Source organism: Salmo trutta, chromosome 17 (genome assembly GCF_901001165.1).
Source record: "Salmo trutta chromosome 17, fSalTru1.1, whole genome shotgun sequence".
NCBI lineage: Eukaryota > Metazoa > Chordata > Actinopteri > Salmoniformes > Salmonidae > Salmo > Salmo trutta.
Window position 1 is genome coordinate 13,544,662 of NC_042973.1, and position 20,573 is coordinate 13,565,234.

Genomic DNA, 20,573 nt, shown 5'->3' on the forward strand with positions numbered 1-20,573 from the left:
AGTTTAGAACCACCAAGACTCTTCCTAGAGCTGGCAGCCCGACCAAACTGAACCATCGGGGGAGAAGGGCCTTGTTCAGGGAGGTGACCAAGAACCCAATGGTCACTAACTGAAACGTGTCTAACTGAAATGTCTAACTGAAATACTTATTAAATATGTATTACTTTCCATAGAACGGAGGGCAGAGTTCAAACGTGACAAGCTATACAGCTAAAGGAGAAAAGTCCTTGAGATCTCAAAAAGGTGGAAACTAATAAGGTGGGAGGATCTTAAAGGGGACGTTTGGAGTATCCCAGGCAGCTCTTACCTTAGGGCTCCTGTTGTGGCCGACCTGGGCTGGCGCCGGCCCTTTAAGGCACGCAATTTATCTCCTTGGGTCATGCATAGGCCGTTCTCCCCAATATAGTCGTTCTGTGGAGAGAACACATGACCACATAAGATAATGTGGCTAAGTATCTACAGTAGATTGGATTAACAGACCAGAATATGGTACTGTTTTGTGTATAAGAACAACTGTTTATAAAAAAATAAATCCTCTAGTCCAGGGTTTCCCAAACTAAGTCCTCGGGATCCCAAGGACTGCACGTTTAGTTTTTTGCTCTAGCACTACATAGCTGATTAAATAATCAACTAATCGTCAAACTTTGATGATTGTGTAGTGTTAGGGCAAAAACAAAAACGTGGGGTCCCGAGGACAGAGTTTGCGAAACGCTGCTGTAGTCTGTTTAGTGCTGGTTTGATTAATAAATTAAACACATTCCATTACAGGTATGTACTAAATAATACACCGCAGACATCACAGATTTTCTCCAATCAACAGAGAGAACACTAAAAAGGTAGGAGAATATCTGCAGCCTCTTAGCTGGAAACAATGCAGATGTACATCAGATCCACAGGGAAAATGGGGCATTGTCAGGGTCTGGTTCATTAGGCACAAAACGGAAGAGAAACTCAAATTTTTGTTTAAGCCTGTTTTATTCCGTTTGTTGCCTAATGAACAGGACCCAGGGCAGGGTTGTGGGTGGCGCTGACCTCTTGAAGGTGGTCGGTACTGTGGGACCTGAGGATGCCAGCGGGGCTGCTGGTGGTAGAGGTGTGGGTTGGTCTGAGGGTGAGATCGTCCATGCTGGAGATGAGGTGAGACACGCCCCTCGGCTGCGAACGCTGCATGTCCCCCTGCATCCACATGGCTGCCTGCCTCCTGAGACAAAGAGAGAGAGGGAGGGAAGGAGAGAGATGGAAAGATGGAGAGGTTGCATTAGGAAATCCTCGCCTACCATGTGACATTAAGTCTATAACACTGTGTCACTTGTGGCCTGACCAGAGAGAGACCGATACAGACCAGCTTGTCCATCCATACCATTCCATTGCGCTGGGATGGAAACTATGCCAAGAGATAAGACCATAACTGCTGTTGAAGGATTGAATGGAGTGGAGGAAACAGAACCCCATTTAATCTTTACCCCTTTGTTCACCCCAGAACATGGACAGATTGGAGAATTAGGAAAACAACATTTACATTGTAGTCATTTAGCTGACGTTCTTATCCAGAGCGACTTAGTTTGTGCATTCATCTTAAGACAGCTAGGTTTCAACTCCTGGTTTAAAGAAACAAACACTTGAGCAGACACACACTTCCCACAGAACGGCTGTTGGGTAAGCCTGAAAAGCTGTCAAAAGTATCCTACTGGTGTGTGTGTGTGTGTGTTAAGGGGAGAGCACACTCCTCCATGGTGGAAATTCTAACAGGAAATGGACTGACAATGCACACACACAGAGTAGTCAGCAACTTGAAAGAAGCGGTCAGGTCACACCTTTAACTGAACTGATATATATATATATATATATATCAGTTCAGTTAAAGGTGTGACCTGACCGCTTCTTTCAAGTTGCTGACTACTCTGTGTGTGTGCATTGTCTGGTATATATATATATATATATATATACACTGCTCAAAAAAATAAAGGCAACATTTAAACAACACAATGTAACTCCAAGTCAATCACACTTCTGTGAAATCAAACTGTCCACTTAGGAAGCAACACTGATTGACAAGAATTTCACATGCTGTTGTGCAAATGGAATAGACATTAGGTGGAAATTATAGGCAATTCGCAAGACACCCCCAATAAAGGAGTGGTTTTGCAGGTAGTAACCACAGACCACTTCTCAGTTCCTATGCTTCCTGGCTGATGTTTTGGTCACTTTTGAATGCTGGCGGTGCTTTCACTCTAGTGGTAGCATTAGACGGAGTCTACAACCCACACAAGTGGCTCAGGTAGTGCAGCTCATCCAGGATGGCACATCAATGCGAGCTGTGGCAAGAAGGTTTGCTGTGTCTGTCAGCGTAGTGTCCAGAGCATGGAGGCGCTACCAGGAGACAGGCCAGTACATCAGGAGACGTGGAGGAGGCCGTAGGAGGGCAACAACCCAGCAGCAGGACCGCTACCTCCGCCTTTGTGCAAGGAGCTGGAGGAGCACTGCCAGAGCCCTGCAAAACGACCTCCAGCAGGCCACAAATGTGCATGTGTCTGCTCAAACGGTCAGAAACAGACTCCATGAGGGTGGTATGAGGGCCCGACGTCCACAGGTGGGGGTTGTGCTTACAGCCCAACACCGTGCAAGACGTTTGGTATTTGCCAGAGAACACCAAGATTGGCAAATTCGCCACTGGCGCCCTGTGCTCTTCACAGATGAAAGCAGGTTCACACTGAGCACATGTGACAGTCTGGAGACGCCGTGGAGAACGTTCTGCTGCCTGCAACATCCTCCAGCATGACCGGTTTGGCGGTGGGTCAGTCATGGTGTGGGGTGGCATTTCTTTGGGGGGCCGCACAGCCCTCCATGTGCTCGCCAGAGGTAGCCTGACTGCCATTAGGTACCGAGATGAGATCCTCAGACCCCTTGTGAGACCATATGCTGGTGTGGTTGGCCCTGGGTCCCTCCTAATGCAAGACAATGCTAGACCTCATGTGGCTGGAGTGTGTCAGCAGTTCCTGATGGATGGAGCGAGACATGATGTCCCAGATGTGCTCAATTGGATTCAGGTCTGGGGAACGGGCGGGCCAGTCCATAGCATCAATGCCTTCCTCTTGCAGGAACTGCTGACACACTCCAGCCAGCTAGCTAAGGCTAGCTTTTTCAAGCAGAATTTTCATCCTGTAGCACAAAATCTAAAAAGTTCTGACACTGTAAAGTCCATGGAGAATGAGAGCACCTCCTCCCAGCTGCCCACTGCACTGAGGCTAGGATACACTGTCACCACCGATAAATCCACAATAACTGAGAATTTCAATAAGCATTTTTCTACGGCTGGCCATGCTTTCCACCTGACTACCCCTACCAACAGCCCTGCACCCCCACAGCAACTCACCCAAGCCTCCCCCATTTCTCCTTCACCCAAATCCAGATAGCTGATGTTCTGAAAGAGCTTCAAAATCTGGACCCATACAAATCAGCCGGGCTAGACCATCTGAAACCTCTGTTTCTAAAATGATCTGCCGAAATTGTTGCAACCCCTATTACTAGCCTGTTCAACCTCTCTTTCGTATCATCTGAGATTCCCAAAGTTTGTAAAGCTGTCGCGGTCATCCCCCTCTTCAAAGGGGAGACGCTCTAGACCCAAACTGCTATAGACCTATATCTATCTTACCCTGCCTTTCTAAGGTCTCCGAAAGCCAAGTTAACAAACAGATTACCGACCATTTCGAATCCCACCGTACCTTCTCAGCTACGCAATCTGGTTTCAGAGCTGGTCATGGGTGCAACTCAGCCAAGCTCACGGTCCTAAACGATCTCATAACCGCCATCGATAAGAGACATTACTGTGCAGCCATATTCATCGACCTGCCCAAGGCTTTCGACTCTGTCAATCACCACATTCTTATCGGCAGACTCAACAGCCTTGGTTTCTCAAATGACTGCCTCGCCTGGTTCACCAACTACTTCTCTGATAGAGTTCAGTGTGTCAAATCGGAGGGCCTGTTTTCCAGACCTCTCGGGCTGACTCTCTTCTCTGTATACATCAATGATGTCGCTCTTGATGCTGGTGATTCTCTGATCCACCTCTACACAGATGACACCATTCTGTATTCATCTGGCCCTTCTTTGGACACTGTGTTAACTAACCTCCAGACGAGCTTCAATGCCATACAACTCTCCTTCCGTGGCCTCCAACTGCTCTTAAATGCAAGTAAAACTAAATGCATGCTATTCAACCGATTGCTGCCCTCACCTGCCCGCCCATCCAGCATCACTACTCTGGACGGTTCTGACTTAGAATATGTGGACAACTACAAATACCTAGGTGTCTGGCTAGACTGTAAACTCTCCTTCCAGACTCACATTAAGCATCTCCAATCCAAAATTAAATCTAGAATCGGCTTCCTATTTTGCAACAAAGCCTCCTCCACTCATGCTGCCAAACACACCTTCGTAAAACTGACCATCCAACCGATCCTCAACTTTGGCGATGTAATTTACAAAATAGCCTCCAACACTCTACTCAACAAATTGGATGCAGTCTATCACAGTGCCATCCGTTTTGTCACCAAAGCCCCATATACTACCCACCACCACGACCTGTACGCTCTCATTGGCTGGCCCTCGCTTCATACTCGCCGCCAAACTGTTAGGTAAAGCCCCACCTTATTTCAGCTCACTGTTCACGATAGCAGCACCCACCCGTAGCACGCGCTCCAGCAGGTATATCTCACTGGTTAGCCCCAAAGCCAATTCTTCCATTGGCCGCCTTTCCTTCCAGTTCTCTGCTGCCAATGACTGGAATGAACTGCATAAATCACTGAAGCTGGAGACTCATATGTCCCTCACTAGCTTTAAGCACCAGCTGTCAGAGCAGCTCTCAGATCACTGCACCTGTACATAGCCCATCTGTAAATAGCCCATCCAACTACAGTGAGGGAAAAAAGTATTTGATCCCCTGCTGATTTTGTCCACTGACAAAGAAATGATCAGTCTATAATTTTAATTGTAGGTTTACTTGAACAGTGAGAGACAGAATAACAAAACAATACAGAAAAACACATGTCAAAAATGTTATAAATTGATTTGCATTTTAATGAGGGAAATAAGTATTTGACCCCTCTGCAAAACATGACTTAGCACTTGGTGGCAAAACCCTTGTTGGCAATCACAGAGGTCAGACGTTTCTTGTAGTTGGCCACCATGTTTGCACACATCTCAGGAGGGATTTTGTCCCACTCCTCTTTGCAGATCTTCTCCAAGTCATTAAAGTTTCAAGGCTGACGTTTGGCAACTCGAACCTTCAGCTCCCTCCACAGATTTTCTATGGGATTAAGGTCTGGAGACTGGCCAGGCCACTCCAGGACCTTAATGTGCTTCTTCTTGAGCCACTCCTTTGTTGCCTTGGACGTGTGTTTTGGGTCATTGTCATGCTGGAATACTCATTCACGACCCATTTTCAATGCCCTGGCTGAGGGAAGGAGGTTCTCACCCACGATTTGACGCTATATGGCCCCGTCCATCGTCCCTTTGATGCGGTGAAGTTGTCCTGTCCCCTTAGCAGAAAAACACCCCCAAAGCATAATGTTTCCACCTCCATGTTTGACGGTGGGGATGGTATTCTTGGGGTCATAGGCAGCATTCCTCCTCCTCCAAACATGGCGAGTTGAGTTGGTGCCAAAGAGCTCCATTTTGGTCTCATCTGACCATAACACTTTCACCAGTTGCCCTCTGAATCAATCAGATGTTCATTGGCAAACTTCAGACGGGCATGTATATGTGCTTTCTTGAGCAGGGGGACCTTGCGGGCGCTGCAGGATTTCAGTCCTTTACGGCGTAGTGTGTTACCAATTGTTTTCTTGGTGACTATGGTCCCAGCTGCCTTGAGATCATTGACAAGATCCTCCCGTGTAGTTCTGGGCTGATTTCTCACCGTTCTCATGATCATTGCAACTCCACGAGGTGAGATCCTGCATGGAGCCCCAGGCCGAGGGAGATTGACAGTTCTTTTGTGTTTCTTCCATTTGCGAATAATCGCACCAACTGTTGTCACCTTCTCACCAAGCTGCTTGGCAGAGCTCTTTGGTCTTGGCCATGGCGGAGAGTTTGGAATCTGATTGATTGATTACTTCTGTGGACAGGTGTCTTTTATTCAGGTAACAAACTGAGATTAGGAGCACTCCCTTTAAGAGTGTGCTCCTAATATCAACTCGTTACCTGTATAAAAAGACACCTGGGAGACAGATATCTTTCTGATTGAGAGGGGGTCAAATACTTATTTCCCTCATTAAAATGCAAATCAATTTATAACATTTTTGACATGCGTTTTTCTGGATTTTTGTTGTTATTGTCTCTCACTGTTCAAATAAACCTATCATTAAAATCAAAGACTGATCATTTCTTTGTCAGTGGGCAAACGTACAAAATCAGCAGGGGATCAAATACTTTTTTCCCTCACTGTACCTCATCTCCATACTGTATTTATTTATCTTGCTCCTTTGCACCCCAGTATCTCTACTTGCACATTCATCTTCCGCACGTCTACCATTCCAGTGTTTAATTTGCCATACTGTAATAATTTCGCCACTATGGACTATTTATTGCCTCACCCCCCTTATCCTACCTCATTTGCACACACTGTATATAGACTTTCTCTATTGTATTATTGACTGCATGTGTATGTGTCGAACTGCTTTGCTTTATCTTGGCCAGGTCGCAGTTGTAAATGAGAAGAATCTGAATCTGCAGAATCTACAGTTAAATAAAGTTAAACAAATAAATAAAAAGAAAATAAATGGCCTAGCTGTGGATTGTGTGTAGTTCAATCACAAGGCATAGCCTAGTCGGGAGCGCGTGACAAATCTGTCAGTGAACAGCATGCAGCCAAAAACAGGCCTTTCGCAATATTTCAAATACAAATGCAGTAAAACCCAGGTTGGAAAGCAAACGGATCCTGATGAAAAGAGGAGACCAATCTGTCTGTAGGCTACCAAAAGATTTGACCAACTTCCAAAAAGGCATGTCGTTGCATTGTTTTACAAAGTAAAACAAGAGAGATTAGGCTTTTGGAACGAGCCCTCCGGTCATCGGACAAGCTTTTTTAGGACGGTAATTTCCTCCTATTGTACAATATGTGCGTCTCCACACACACAGGTGGATTCATCATGAGGTCGTTTTTATTGATCTCAGATTCTGCGTTTGTCAGTGTCTAAGTACCCAGTCATTTCAATCATTTCTGAGGTATTAAAAAAAATGCATTCATAAAAAGGCCATATTATTCCTGGACAATAGGCTACAACAACAACAAAAATCCCCATGTGTGCAACTTCTGCAAGTGCCTCTACACTACTGCTCTATGCCAGTACACAAAAGCGATGATAATGCATGCAATGCTTTATTATGAAAGGTGATTTTTTTTATATGTAATCCGGTACCTTAGAGCCCCCCAGGTCACCCTCGTATCTCGCTCACTTTTTGTTCCGGCACGTCCCGATTTACAAATCAAACATTGCTCAAAACTGGTCATAACCTGAGGCACGAACAATTGGTACTGCAAACATTTTCAGGCACCCTCGACAGCATCAACTGAGTGACCTGTACGAACTGAAAGAACAAGTCGAACTGGCAGTCAAAGGCAAGAAAACAACATCATGACAGTCTTGGCACCTAATTGTGGAACCAGCTTCCCTCTAACGTCAAGACAGCAGAGTCCCTACCCATCTTCTGAAAACGCCTGAAACCCTACCTCTTCAAAGAGTATCTTAAATAAACCCCCACGACCCCCCCAAAATAACAAGTGTAATTCCCCACTAACACTGACTTTGCTGATAATTACTTTATTGAGGAATAATGTACTTGCTCAACTGTGATATGGTTGTCTCACCTAGCTATCCCAAAATGAATGCACTAATTGTAATTCGCTCTGGACAAGAATGTCTTCTAAAATACTATAATGTCAGATGTTTAAAAAAGAATATAAAAAATATAAACGCAACATGTAAAGTGTTGATCCCATATTTCATGAGCTGAAATAAAATATCCCCAAAATGTTCCATACACAAAAAAATGCTTATTTTTCACAAATTTTGTGCACACATTTGTTTACATCCCATCTAGTAAGCATTTCCCCTTGACCAAGATAATCCATCCACCTGACAGTAGTGGCATATCAAGAAGCTGATTAAACAGGATGACGGTCTAAGGCACTGCATCGCAGTGCTAGAGGCGTCACTACAGATCCGGATTCGATCCCGGGCTGTGTCACAGGTGGTCCCGGCTACCAAACATGGTCACCAGTTGTACAGTTTCCCCAGGTGCCGAAGACATGGATGTCGATTAAGGCAGCCCCCCGCACCTCTGATTCATTCACATTTCAGTTGAAGGCATTCAGTTGTACAACTGACTAGGTATCCCCCTTTCCCTTTACAGTGTTTCCACCGGCACATTGGCACGGCTGGCTTCCGGGTTAAGCGAGCAGTATGTCAAGAAGCAGTGCGGCTTGGTGGGGTCTCGACCTTTGCCTCTCCCGAGTCCGTACGGGAGTTGCAGCGATGGGACAAGACTAACTACCAATTGGATACAACAAAATTGGGGAGTAAAAATAAAATAAAAAAATAGATATACCTCATTACACAGGTGCACCTTGTGCTGGGGACAATAAAAGGCCACTTTAAAATGTGCAGTTTTGTCACACAACACAATGCCACAGATGTCTCAAGCTTTCAGGGAGCTTGCAATTGGCATGCTGACTGTAGGAATGTCCACCAGAGCTGTTGCCAGATAATTTCTCTACCGTAAGCCGCCTCCAACTATGTTTTAGAGAATTTGGCAGTACGTCCAACCAGCCTCACAACCTCAGACCACGTGTAACCACGCCAGCCCACATCCGGCTTCATCACCTGAGGGATTGTATGAGACCAGCAACCTCGACAGCTGATGAAACTGTCGGTTTGCACAACTGAAGAACTTCTACATAAACTGTCAGAAACAGTTTCAGAGAAGCTCATCTGCGTGCTCGTTGTCCTCACCAGGATCTTGACCTAACCGCAGTTCGGCGTCATAACCGACTTCAGTGGGAAAATGCTCACCTTCGATGGACACTGGCATGCTGGAGAATATTTTCAATTTTTTTATGCATCTCTGTATTACCAGTCCTGTGAAATCCATAGATTAGGGACTAATTCATTTATTTCAATTAACTGATTTCCTTATATGAAATGGAACTCATTAAAATCTTTAACATTGTTGCATTTATATTTTTGTTCAGTGTATATGAATGAGACATGTAGCTGAATGAAACTGATCTAGGACCAGCTATTAGGAGTACTTACTCCTCCAAGAAGTGCTGCTGAGGGCCGATAACGGAGCCCGGTCGGCAGACCCTGATCCAGGCAATGGTCTCTGCTGCCGTGAAGTGGTAGTGCTTCATTAGGTAACAGCCTATCAGGGTGCCAGTACGCCCAAGGCCAGCTGATGACAAGAATGAGTGAGTGAAAATAATTAGAATAAAATGTTTCATAAATAAGGAATTGAATAGAACATATTAAAAGTAACAATGTCATCATCAGACTTGATTGAGATTATATGCACACACGTCAAAAGTTTGGACACATACTCATTCCAGGGTTTCTTGATTTATTTTCCACATTGTAGAATAATAGTGAAGACATCAAAACTATGAAATAACACATGGAATCATGTAGTAACCAAAAAAGTGTAAAACAAGCTACATATATTTTATATTGGAGATTCTTCAAAGTAGCCACCCTTTGCCTTGATAACAGCTTTGTACACTCTTGGCATTCTCTCAACCAGCTTCATGAGGTAGTCACCTAGAATGCATTTCAATTAACAGGTGTGCCTTGTAAAAAGTTTATTTGTGGAATTTCTTTCCTTCTTAATGTGTTTGAGCCAATCAGTTTTGTTGTGACAAGGTAGGGGTGGTAGGATTATTTTCATCTCATATTGCTCAAACAGCAAACCTGGTGTCAAAAAACAGATAAAGCAACACCTCGCGGCACAACACCTCTCCCCTATTTGACCTAGATAGTTTGTGTGTATGCATTGATATGTAGGCTACATGTCTTTAAAAAAAAAAAAATGTAGTTCTTTCTTTGAGCTGTTCTTGTCTATTGATGTCCTGTATTATGTCATTCTGTATTATGTTTCATGTTTCGTGTGGACCCCAGGAAGAGTAGCCGCTGCTTCAGCAACAGCTAATGGGGATCCTAATAAAATACCCCAAAAATACAAAAAAAATAGCCCTATTATGTAAAAGACCAACTCCATATTATGGCAAAAACAGCTCAAATAAGCAAAGCGAAACGACAGATTACTTTAAGACATGAAGGTCAGTCAATGCGGAACATTTCAAGAACTTTGAAAGTTTCTTCAAGTGCGGTCACAAAAACCATCAAGTGTTAAGTTGAAACTGGCTTAAATGAGGACCGCCACAGGAAACGAAGACCCAGAGTTACTTCTGCTGCAGAGGATAAGTTGATTACGGCTCCCGAGTGGCGCAGCAGTCTAAGGCACTGCATCTCAGTGCTAGAGGCGTCACTACAGACACCCTGGTTTCGAATCCAGGCTGTATCACAACCGGCCGTGATTGGGAGTCCCATAGGGCGGCGCACAATTGGCCCAGCGTCGTCCGGGTTTAGCCGGTGTGGCAGTCATGGTAAATAAGAATTTGTTCTTAATCGACTTGCCTAGTTAAATAAAAATATAAAACATTTGAGTTAACTGCACCTCAGATTGCAGCCCAAATAAATGCTTCAGAGTTCAACAGACAGACACATCCTCTGTTCAGAGGAGACCATTACTGAATGACACCAATATGAAGAGACTTGCTTGGGCCAAGAAACACGAGCAATGGACATTAGACTGGTGGAAATCTGTCCTTTGGTCTGATGAATCCAAATTTGAGTTTGGAATGAGATGTTCGACATGCAGGTGTCCACATACTTTTGGTCATCACCGCCTGGTACGGCAACTGCACCGCCCACATCCCACAAAGCTCTCCAGAGGGTGGTGCGGTCTGTCCAACGCATTACCGGGGGCAAACTTCTCACCCTCCTGGACACCTACAGCACCCGATGCCATAGGAAGGCCAAAAAGATCACCAAGGACATCAATCACTAGAGCCACTGCCTGTTCACCCCGCTATCAGCGAGGTCAATACAGGTGCATCAAAGCTGGGACCAAGAAACTGAAAAACAGCTTCTATCTCAAGGCCATCAGACTGCTAAACAGCCATCACTAGCACATCAGAGGCGGCGGTCTATAGACATAGATTAGGAATCACTAGCCACTTTAATAATGTTTACGTATCTAGTAGGGTTGCACATTTTGGGGAATATTCAGAGGTGGAAACATACTGTGGGAATTAACAGGAATATATGGGAACTAACAGAAATATATGCAAATTAATATTAATACCATTTTAATGTAGATGTTTTTTTTGCATTGGATATATTTACCATATCATACGGAGACAGAAACATAAACCTTTTACCGTAAATTCCGGACTATAAGCCGCAACTTTTTTCCCACGCTTTGTACATCGCGGCTTAAACAATGACGCAGCTAATATATGGATTTTTCCCGCTTCCAATTTTTTTTCTCCTCAAAAAAACACATTCTGTGATGTGCTCAGTTTTTTGGCGGCATGAAGCTTTCATTACACCAATGAAATTGCCGAACGGGTTAAGGTCAAACAACTTTTTTGTTCACTGTTTAGATTAAATCGAGCGCTCTCAAACTTCCCATCATTCTGATTACGGTAGTCATTTTGTCACCCTCATCATGGCAAAGACCCGGAGAAATGCATATGATGCAGCTTTCAAGTTGAAGGCGATTGATCTGGCTGTTGGAAAAGGTAATAGAGCTGCTGCACGGGAGCTTGGTCTTAATGAGTCGATGATAAGACGTTGGAAACAGCAGCGTGAGGAATTGACTCAGTGCAAAAAGACAAATAAAGCTTACTGCTAATTTTTTATTTTTTGTTACAAGCCGTGTTTCGTTAAAGCCTATTTATTTTTGTTACAAGCCGTGTTTCGTTAAAGCCTGTGTAAAGTTCATTTTTTTCAATGTACTTATAGACAGACGTGCGGCTTATTTATGTTCAAAATAATATTTTTTGTCACGAAATGCGCTCGAGCGTTACCCTTCGGATAGTGACCTGAACTTACGAACAAAAGGGCGGTATTTGTATATATCTATGGATTATTTGGAACCAAAACAACATTTGTTGTTGAAGTAGAAGTCCTGGGAGTGCATTTTGACAAAGAACAGCAAAGGTAATCCAATTTTTCTAATAGTAATTCTGAGTTTAGGTTGTCCCAAACTTGGTGGGTGTCAAATTAGCTAGCCGTGATGGCCGAGCTATGTACTCAGAATATTGCAAAATGTGCTTTCGCCGAAAAGCTATTTTAAAATCGGACATAGCGATTGCATAAAGGAGTTCTGTATCTATAATTCTTTAAAAAATGTATGTATTTTGTCAACGTTTATCGTGAGTAATTTAGTAAATTCACCAGAAGTTTTCGGTGGGTATGCTAGTTCTGAACAACAAAAAAAAGCAGGTTTTTGATATAAATATGAACTTGATTGAACAAAACATGCATGTATTGTATAACATAATGTCCTAGGAGTGTCATCTGATGACGATCATCAAAGGTTAGTGCTGCATTTAGCTGTGTTTTGGGTATTTGTGATGCATGCTAGTTGCTTGGAAATTGCTGTGTGGTTTTTTGTGTCTATGTACTCTCCTAACATAATCTAATGTTTTGCTTTCGCTGTAAAGCCTTTTGGAAATCGGACAACGTGGTTCGATTCAGGAGAAGTGTATCTATAAAATGGTGTGATATAGTCCTATGTTTGAGAACTTTGAATTATGACATTTTGTGGTTTAAATTTAGAGCTCTGATTTGTCACTGGCTGTTGAATAGTGTGGGACGATTTCGTCCCACCTCCCCTAGAGAGTTTAACCTGTTAGGGTATAGGGGGCAGTATTTTCACGGCTGGATAAAAAAAATGTACCCGATTTAATCTGGTTACTAATCCTACCCAGTAACTACAATATGCATATACTTATTATATATGGATAGAAAACACCCTAAAGTTTCAAAAACTGTTTGAATGGTGTCTGTGAGTATAACAGAACTCATTTGGCAGGCAAAACCCTGAGACAGATTCTGACAGGAAGTGGATACCTGATGTGTTGTATTGACTTTAAGCCTATACCATTGAAAAACAAAGGGGCTGAGGAATATTTTGGCACTTCCTATTGCTTCCACAAGATGTCCCCAGCCTTTACAAAGTGTTTTGAGTCTTCTACAGTGAGATCTGACTGAAGAAGAGCCTTGGAACGTGATGGCCCATTAGACACCTGGCGCGCGAGTTGATGGTGGGTACTCTCATTCCGAAACGTTTTAAAAGAGAACCCAATGGTCCGCCTTGAATTTTATTCATGTTCTGGTTAAAAAAGGCCCTAATGATTTATGCGATACAACGTTTGACATGTTTGAACGAACGTAAATATATTTTTTCCGTTCTTGAAGTGAAGTCCGGCTGGCTTAGATCATGTGCTACAACACGGAGGTTTTTGGACATAAATGATGAGCTTTTTTGAACAAAACTACATTCGTTATGGACCTGGGATTCTTTGGAAGTGACATCTGATGAAGAGAATCAAAGGTAATGGATTATTTACATAGTATTTTCGATTTTAGATCTCTCCAACATGGTGGTTAGTCTGTATCGCAATGCGTATTTTTCTGGCCCAGTGCTCAGATTATTGCAAAGTGTGATTTCCCAGTAAGGTTAATTTTAAATCTGGCAAGTCCATTGCGTTCAAGAGATGTAAATCTATAATTCTTTGAATGACAATATAATATTTTACCAATGTTTTCTAATATTAATTAATTATTTTGTTGTCATGACTTGACTGCCGGTATTGGAGGGAAACGATTTCCTGAACATCAACGCCATAGTAAAACGCTGTTTTTAGATATAAATATGAACTTGATAGAACTAAAAATGCATGCATTGTCTAACATAATGTCCTAGGAGTGTCATCTGATGGAGATTGTAAAAGGTTAGTGCATAATTTTAGCTGATTTTATGGTTTTGGTGACGCCTGTCTTTGAATCGACAATACACTACACACAGCTATTGTCAATGTACTCTCCTAACATAACCTAACTTTATGCTTTCCCCGTAAAACCTTTTTGAAATCGGAAAACGTGGTTAGATTAAGGAGATGTTTATCTTTCAAAGGCTGTAAGTTAGTTGTATGTTTGAGAAATTTGAATTTTGACATTTATTTGGTTTCAAATTTGCCGCTCTTGAAATGCAACTGCTGTTGATAGGGTGCGCCACGGGTGGCACGCTAACGTCCCACATAGCCCCAAGAAGTTAAGCAAAATTCCCGGGCTTAACTTCTCACGGAAAATGTCCGGAAAAATTCCGGAAATTTACCGGAAAGTTTCCGACCCTTTGCAACCCTAGTATCTAGCATTACTCATCTCATATGTATAAAACTGCACTCCACACTATTTTAGTCAATTTTAAATTGTGTTGACATATTGCGTCACCCATTTCATATGCATATACTGTATTGTATTCTATACTACACCACTGACTGTTAAACAGCCATCTCCAGCACATCAGAGGCTGCTGACTATAGACATAGATTAGGAATCACTGGCCACTTTAAGGAAATGAAACACGAGCCACTTTAATAATGTCTCCGTACCTTGCATTACTCATCTCATTTGTATAAACTGTACTCTATACTATTCTACGGTATCTTAGTCACTTTAATTTTGTGTAAATATTGCGTCACCCATCTCATATGTATACACTGTATTCTATATTAAGCCACTCTATCGGAGTCCAATGCCGCTCTGACATTATGTATATTCTTAATCCATTCCTTACTTAGATTTACGTGTATTTTGGGTATATGTTGTGAAACTGTTAGATATTACTTGTTAGATATTACTGCACTGTCAGAGCTAGAAGCACAAGCATTTCGCTACACCCGCAATAACATCTTCTAAACACATGTATATGACCACTAAATTTGATGTAGCATAGATTTTTAAATCAATTTAAGTGAAAATTGTAACTCGGCCATTCAGAAACATCTTGGTAATTAACTCCAGTATATATTTTGCCATGTGTTTTAGGTTATTCGCAACAAAGCATCCTTCACTCATGCTGCCAAACATACCCTCGTAAAACTGACCATCCTACCGATCCTCGACTTTGGCGATGTCATTTACAAAATAGCCTCCAAAACTCTACTCAGCAAATTGGATGCAGTCTATCACAGTGCCATCCGTTTTGTCACCAAAGCCCCATATACTACCCACCACTGCGACCTGAACGCTCTCGTTGGCTGGCCCTCGCTTCATATCCGTCGCCAAACCCACTGGCTCCAGGTCATCTATAAGTCGTTGCTAGGTAAAGCCCCTCCTTATCTCAGCACACTGGTCACCATAGCAGCACCCACCCGCAGAATGCGCTCCTGCATGTATATCTCACTGGTCACCCCCAAAGCCAATTCCTCCTTCGGCCGCCTTTCCTTCCAGTTCTTTGCTGCCAATGACTGGAACGAACTGCAAAAATCACCGAAGCTGGAGACTCATATCTCCCTCACTAGCTTTAAGCACCAGCTGTCAGAGCAGCTCACAGATCACAGCACCTGTACATAGCCAATCTGTAAATAGCCCATCCAACTACCTCATCACCATATTGTTATTTATTTTGCTCCTTTGCACCTCAGTATCGCGACTTGCACACATCTATCACCCCAGTGTTTAATTTGCCATACTGTAATAATTTCGCCACTATGGCCTATTTATTGCCTCACCCCCCTTATCCTACCTCATTTGCACACTGTCTATATAGACTTTCTCTATTGTATTATTGACTGTATGTTTGTTTATTCCATGTGTAACTCTGTGTTGTTGTTTGTGTCGCACTGCTTTGCTTTATCTTGGCCAGGTTGCAGTTGTAAATGAGAACTTGTTCTCAACTAGCCTACCAGGTTAAATAAAGATGAAATAAATAAAAATTGTCCTGCTGAAAGGAGAATTCATCTCCCAGTGTCTGGTGGAAAGAAAACTGAACCAGGTTTTCATGTAGGATTTTGCCTGTGCTTAGCTCCATTCTGTTTATTTGTTATTCTGAAAATCTCCCCAGTCCTTAACGATTACAAGAATACTCATGACATGATGCAGCAACCATTATGCTTGAAAATATGGAGAGTGGTACTCATTAATGTGTTGTATTGGATTTGCCCCAAACAGAACACTTTGTATTAACAACGTCACCATGTTCAAAGGGATATTCAATGTCTGCTTTTCTTATTTTTACCCATCTACCAATAGGTGCCCTTCTTTGCGAGGCATTGGAATATATCCCTGGTCTTTGTGGTTGAATCAGTGTTTGAAATTCACTGCTCGACTGATGGACCTTACCGATAATTCTGTGTGTGGGGTACAGAGATGAGGAAGTCATTCAAAAATCATGTTAAACACTATTATTGCACACAGCATGAGTCCATGCAACTTATTATGTGACTTGTTAAGCAAAGTATCAGACCTGCATAAAACAGCCCTTCAGGGCCAAGAATACAAAATTTAGCCTACAGTTGAGCGTTGCATTACTAATTAACTTGGCTCCGCCAACATGGCAGCCAAACTACATTGAACTGAAGAGTGAACTCTAAAATCCCTCTTCACATATTTTAAATAGTCAGGGTGCGCGTGATTTAGCTTGCCAGGCACACCAATGCAATACATCAATATAGTCCCAAAAAAATCAGAGTCCATATGCCAGGCAAGCTATTTTAAACATCTCAACAGATACTGCAGTGTGTGTGTGTGTGTGTATGTGTCTCACCCTTGCAGTGAACGGCCACGGCTCCATCGGTGCTCTCGCAGATGTGCAGGAATCGGCGGGTGATGACGTCGTTGGGTGTGCTGCCATCCACAAAGAACAAGTCGTAGTGGTCGAAGCCGGCATCCGTGAAGCGCTTGGCGTCATAGATCTTCTTGTTGAGCCGCACCACCGTGGTAATGTTGTGTTTCCGGAAGTAGGGGAAGTACGCCTCTGGGGCATGGAGAGGGTAGCCTGGGTTGGGATGGGGAGGAGATTAAAGGTAAGCTAATTTGTGTAAAACATAGGTAAGGAAAACTGATTATGTTGAAGCATAGAGCAATCTTCCTTAGTATGTTGTCAAATGTATTACTACACTAATGGTGCCATCTGCTGTTACAGAAGAGAAAGGATTAGCGAGAACAGATGCATAGGGAAAGTCTACGTGAATCTAAACCTGAACCCTGTCAAGGTTCATCGGTCGAGACAACTGTACTAAATTACTCTGGAACAGTGGTTGTTTTTCTTAAAAGGGGAAGAGCACATAAAAGGTCAAGGACTGAATCCAAAACTCGTCTCACCGTTCTCTATTTTACTTTTGGGATGGGGTCCACTGAAGGCCAGAAACTTCCCCGGCACGATCCAGTTGAAGTCACCGTTTTCCACTCGCTATAACACAGAGAGAAGGGAGAAGACTGATTGACTCGACTGATTGGAAATGTGAATCTGTATAATTGTGTATATGCAGGGATCCCTTGTAAAGAAGGCTTTGGTCTCAATGGGATTTCCCTGTTTAAATAAAAAAGGTACAAAAATAAAAAATAAAAGGACACATCAAACAGGGGCCTAGACTGATATGGACATTTTGCTCTGACTGAAAAATGTTCCTAAGACATTAGCCTTTACTTAATCAGATTGGCCTCCAGTTAGTAGCCATCTTCAGTAACCTTACACTGCAGGTGGGCAAGACTGCACAAACCGATCTGGGAGCAACAATGGCAAGACGGCACAGACAGGCTAGTTTGGTATGCAATAGGTCATTATCAACAAGCGCTCAATTTGCAAAGGACAATTCCCTCTTCTTTGCTGCTTTTGTTTTAGTGACCAAGTGCCAAACACTTTTTTTGGTGACAATATTCTGTCTGTTTTTGCAGAGTTGGGTCAAATGAAACTGATAACGCTCACAGAAGACTATTCATGAATCTAAAAGGTCACGTCAGGTCGTCAGTGGAGCTCAAAGTTTCGTAACATCTTAGAGTGGGATTGTGAATATTGTAGGGGTGCTGCGGTTTGCCTTTACAGATGTTTCGCCATTCAAACTGATGAGCGGGCACTTATTATTGGAGCGGGTCCAAGGTCACCATGACAACATTACCTCGTAGTGCTCATATTCGTCCACGTCAAATGTCTCAAAGTCAAAGAATCCATGTTGCAGGGCCTGGAGAAAAGAGAGCAGAGACCGTTTAAAATAAAAATATATATATATATTAGTACCAAAAGTTTGGACACACCTACTCAAAGGGTTTTTAATTTGACTATTTTATACATTGTAGAGTAATAGTGAAGACATCAAAACTATGAAATAACACATGTGGAATCACATTGTAACTAAAAAAAGGGTTAAACAAATCAGAATATTTTTTGATATTTGAGATTGTTCAAAGTAGCCACCCTTTGCCCACTCTTGGCATTCTATCAACCAGCTTCATGAGGAATGCTTTTCCAACAGTCTAGAATGATTTCCCAAATCTGCTGAGCACTTGCTGGCTGCTTTTCCTTTTCTCCGTGGACCAACTCATCCCAAACCAACTCAATTGGATTGAGGTCGGGTGATTGTGGAGGCCAGGCCTGTGTGTGTCTCAACTGATTCATGACCAAGCAAAACTAGTGACCCAGGCAGCCCCAGAACTACATTGACCTCAAACCCTCGGTCTGCTGGGAAGCCTGATGCAGCATCATGATGACGGATTATAATCTGTTATGGCGGAGATCAGCAAAGTGACCCCCGCAGACATTAACAGCTGTATCAAACTAAGCCATGTTGATAATTGTTGCTTAAAAGGACAGGGATAGTAAAGCAATAATAAAAACAAGATGGTATGTGGTACTGTAATTGTTGGCAGGACAACGTGACACGATGCGGTCGCTAAGTACGAGGCTAAATCACTAAAGATAATTATTTGTGCACTTTAACCTCTAATACACTGAGTATACCAAACAATAGGAACACCAAATATTGAGTTACACACACCCCCCCAGTACTACACTGTAAGAGCCATATGCTGTGAACTGTTATCGATAAGTATTAGGTGGTCGTGATTCACAACACTGTACAAGGAAGTAAATTATTTAGTGAATTTTATTGTTCGGCTGAACGCCCCCTTCTTTTTATTTTTTAGCTCAAGTCCTGGAGGTCCGGCAGTTTAGACTGGTTCTTTATCCACCGGAAATCAATTATCAACTGGTTTAATGGACTGGACACCGACTTCACAGTTCTGGTTTCTCATGTCTAGATCAGTCACAGACTCCAAAGTCAGTATAATAGCCTAAGAGATTTTTTTTATTTACTTTTATCCAGTTGATAATCCAAAAAGTGAGATAGACGGGAAGACCAGGGCTTTGTTCTTAAATCAAAACTGGTTGTGAACAAATTATCCCAGCCATGTGCTGTTCACTCCCTTACCGTCGGGCAGACAGTATCAGAGCATGAGGTCTGATAGAAACTGTCTCTGAGCCTGTTGGTATCTACAAGCCATCACACTGCCGAACACTTGAACTGGACTGACCACCTGCTCTGATTCTCTGCACTTTAGCAAACATGCACTCACACACCCACAAATGTGTAAATATTGGACTATAAACTGTACCTTCCTGTATCATACTCATGCTAAAATGTTTATTATAGTCAGAGCCATTTACTTTATTTTCGTATTCTTATCTTTTGTTGTTGTTGCATTGTCGCGAAGGAACCTGCAGGTAAGCATTTCGTTGGATGGTGTATACCATGTGTATCCCGTACATATGACTAATAAAACTTGAAACTTCTACACTGAGCAGGCTAGGCGGCGGTTTCCATGCGAACCAGATAGTTTATTAGTCTATAGCATGTCATGTCACCAGTTGAGTCTTAAAGGGATAGTGCGAGACTTTGGCAATTAAGCCATTTTTCTACTCACTGATACAATTTATTTGTGTGTGCTGCTTGAAGGAAGTTCAAATTGCAATGGCCGGTGCACATTTCAGGGAGGGCGCCGCTCCATATCAAACATCTTGGTTGTAAAATAGTTGGTATTAAGCCAAATAGAGTTGACATACAGAAATGATACCTCCAGAAATCTGAGACCCTCCTCTCTTCAACAGGGAAAAGGGGACAAAGCTTCCAAAGAGGTGTTTTTTCCTGCAACTGCATTTTGAAATGTTATACAATCAGAGCACGTTTTTTTTGCATTTGGAGGAGAGTGGTTTGCTCATCACAGCAGCATGCCCAGGTGAAACAGGCACAGGGCAAAAACTTTCATTAAAAGATGACAATGCACTTTACTGTTTGATAAAATCAGGGTTTTAGCAGCCCCAAAAATAGGTTGTTTTGAGTGAGGTGACAATGTAGAATGTGCTCTGTCTACTTTTATAGGGAGCCTTCCCGTTTTTTACAAACCACAATCTGAGCTGAGAGTCGGATGACGTCTCTTCGCTGATGCCGCTTT

General features: G+C 42.7%; 1 protein-coding gene across 8 annotated transcripts in view; it reads right to left on the minus strand.

The window, feature by feature from the left end:
- The window catches only part of LOC115151628 (dual specificity protein phosphatase CDC14AB), a 66,886-nt gene that overhangs the window by 11,765 nt on the left and 34,548 nt on the right, over positions 1-20,573 (minus strand). For all 8 annotated transcript variants that reach the window (XM_029695717.1, XM_029695719.1, XM_029695716.1 and 5 more), the window contains 6 exons: positions 18,245-18,307; positions 17,451-17,538; positions 16,894-17,124; positions 9,312-9,450; positions 1,033-1,201; positions 308-411 (listed from right to left, as the gene is read on the minus strand). In XM_029695717.1, coding sequence (XP_029551577.1) covers positions 308-411; positions 1,033-1,201; positions 9,312-9,450; positions 16,894-17,124; positions 17,451-17,538; positions 18,245-18,307 — 794 coding nt within the window. The remainder of the gene's footprint in view (positions 1-307; positions 412-1,032; positions 1,202-9,311; positions 9,451-16,893; positions 17,125-17,450; positions 17,539-18,244; positions 18,308-20,573) is intronic.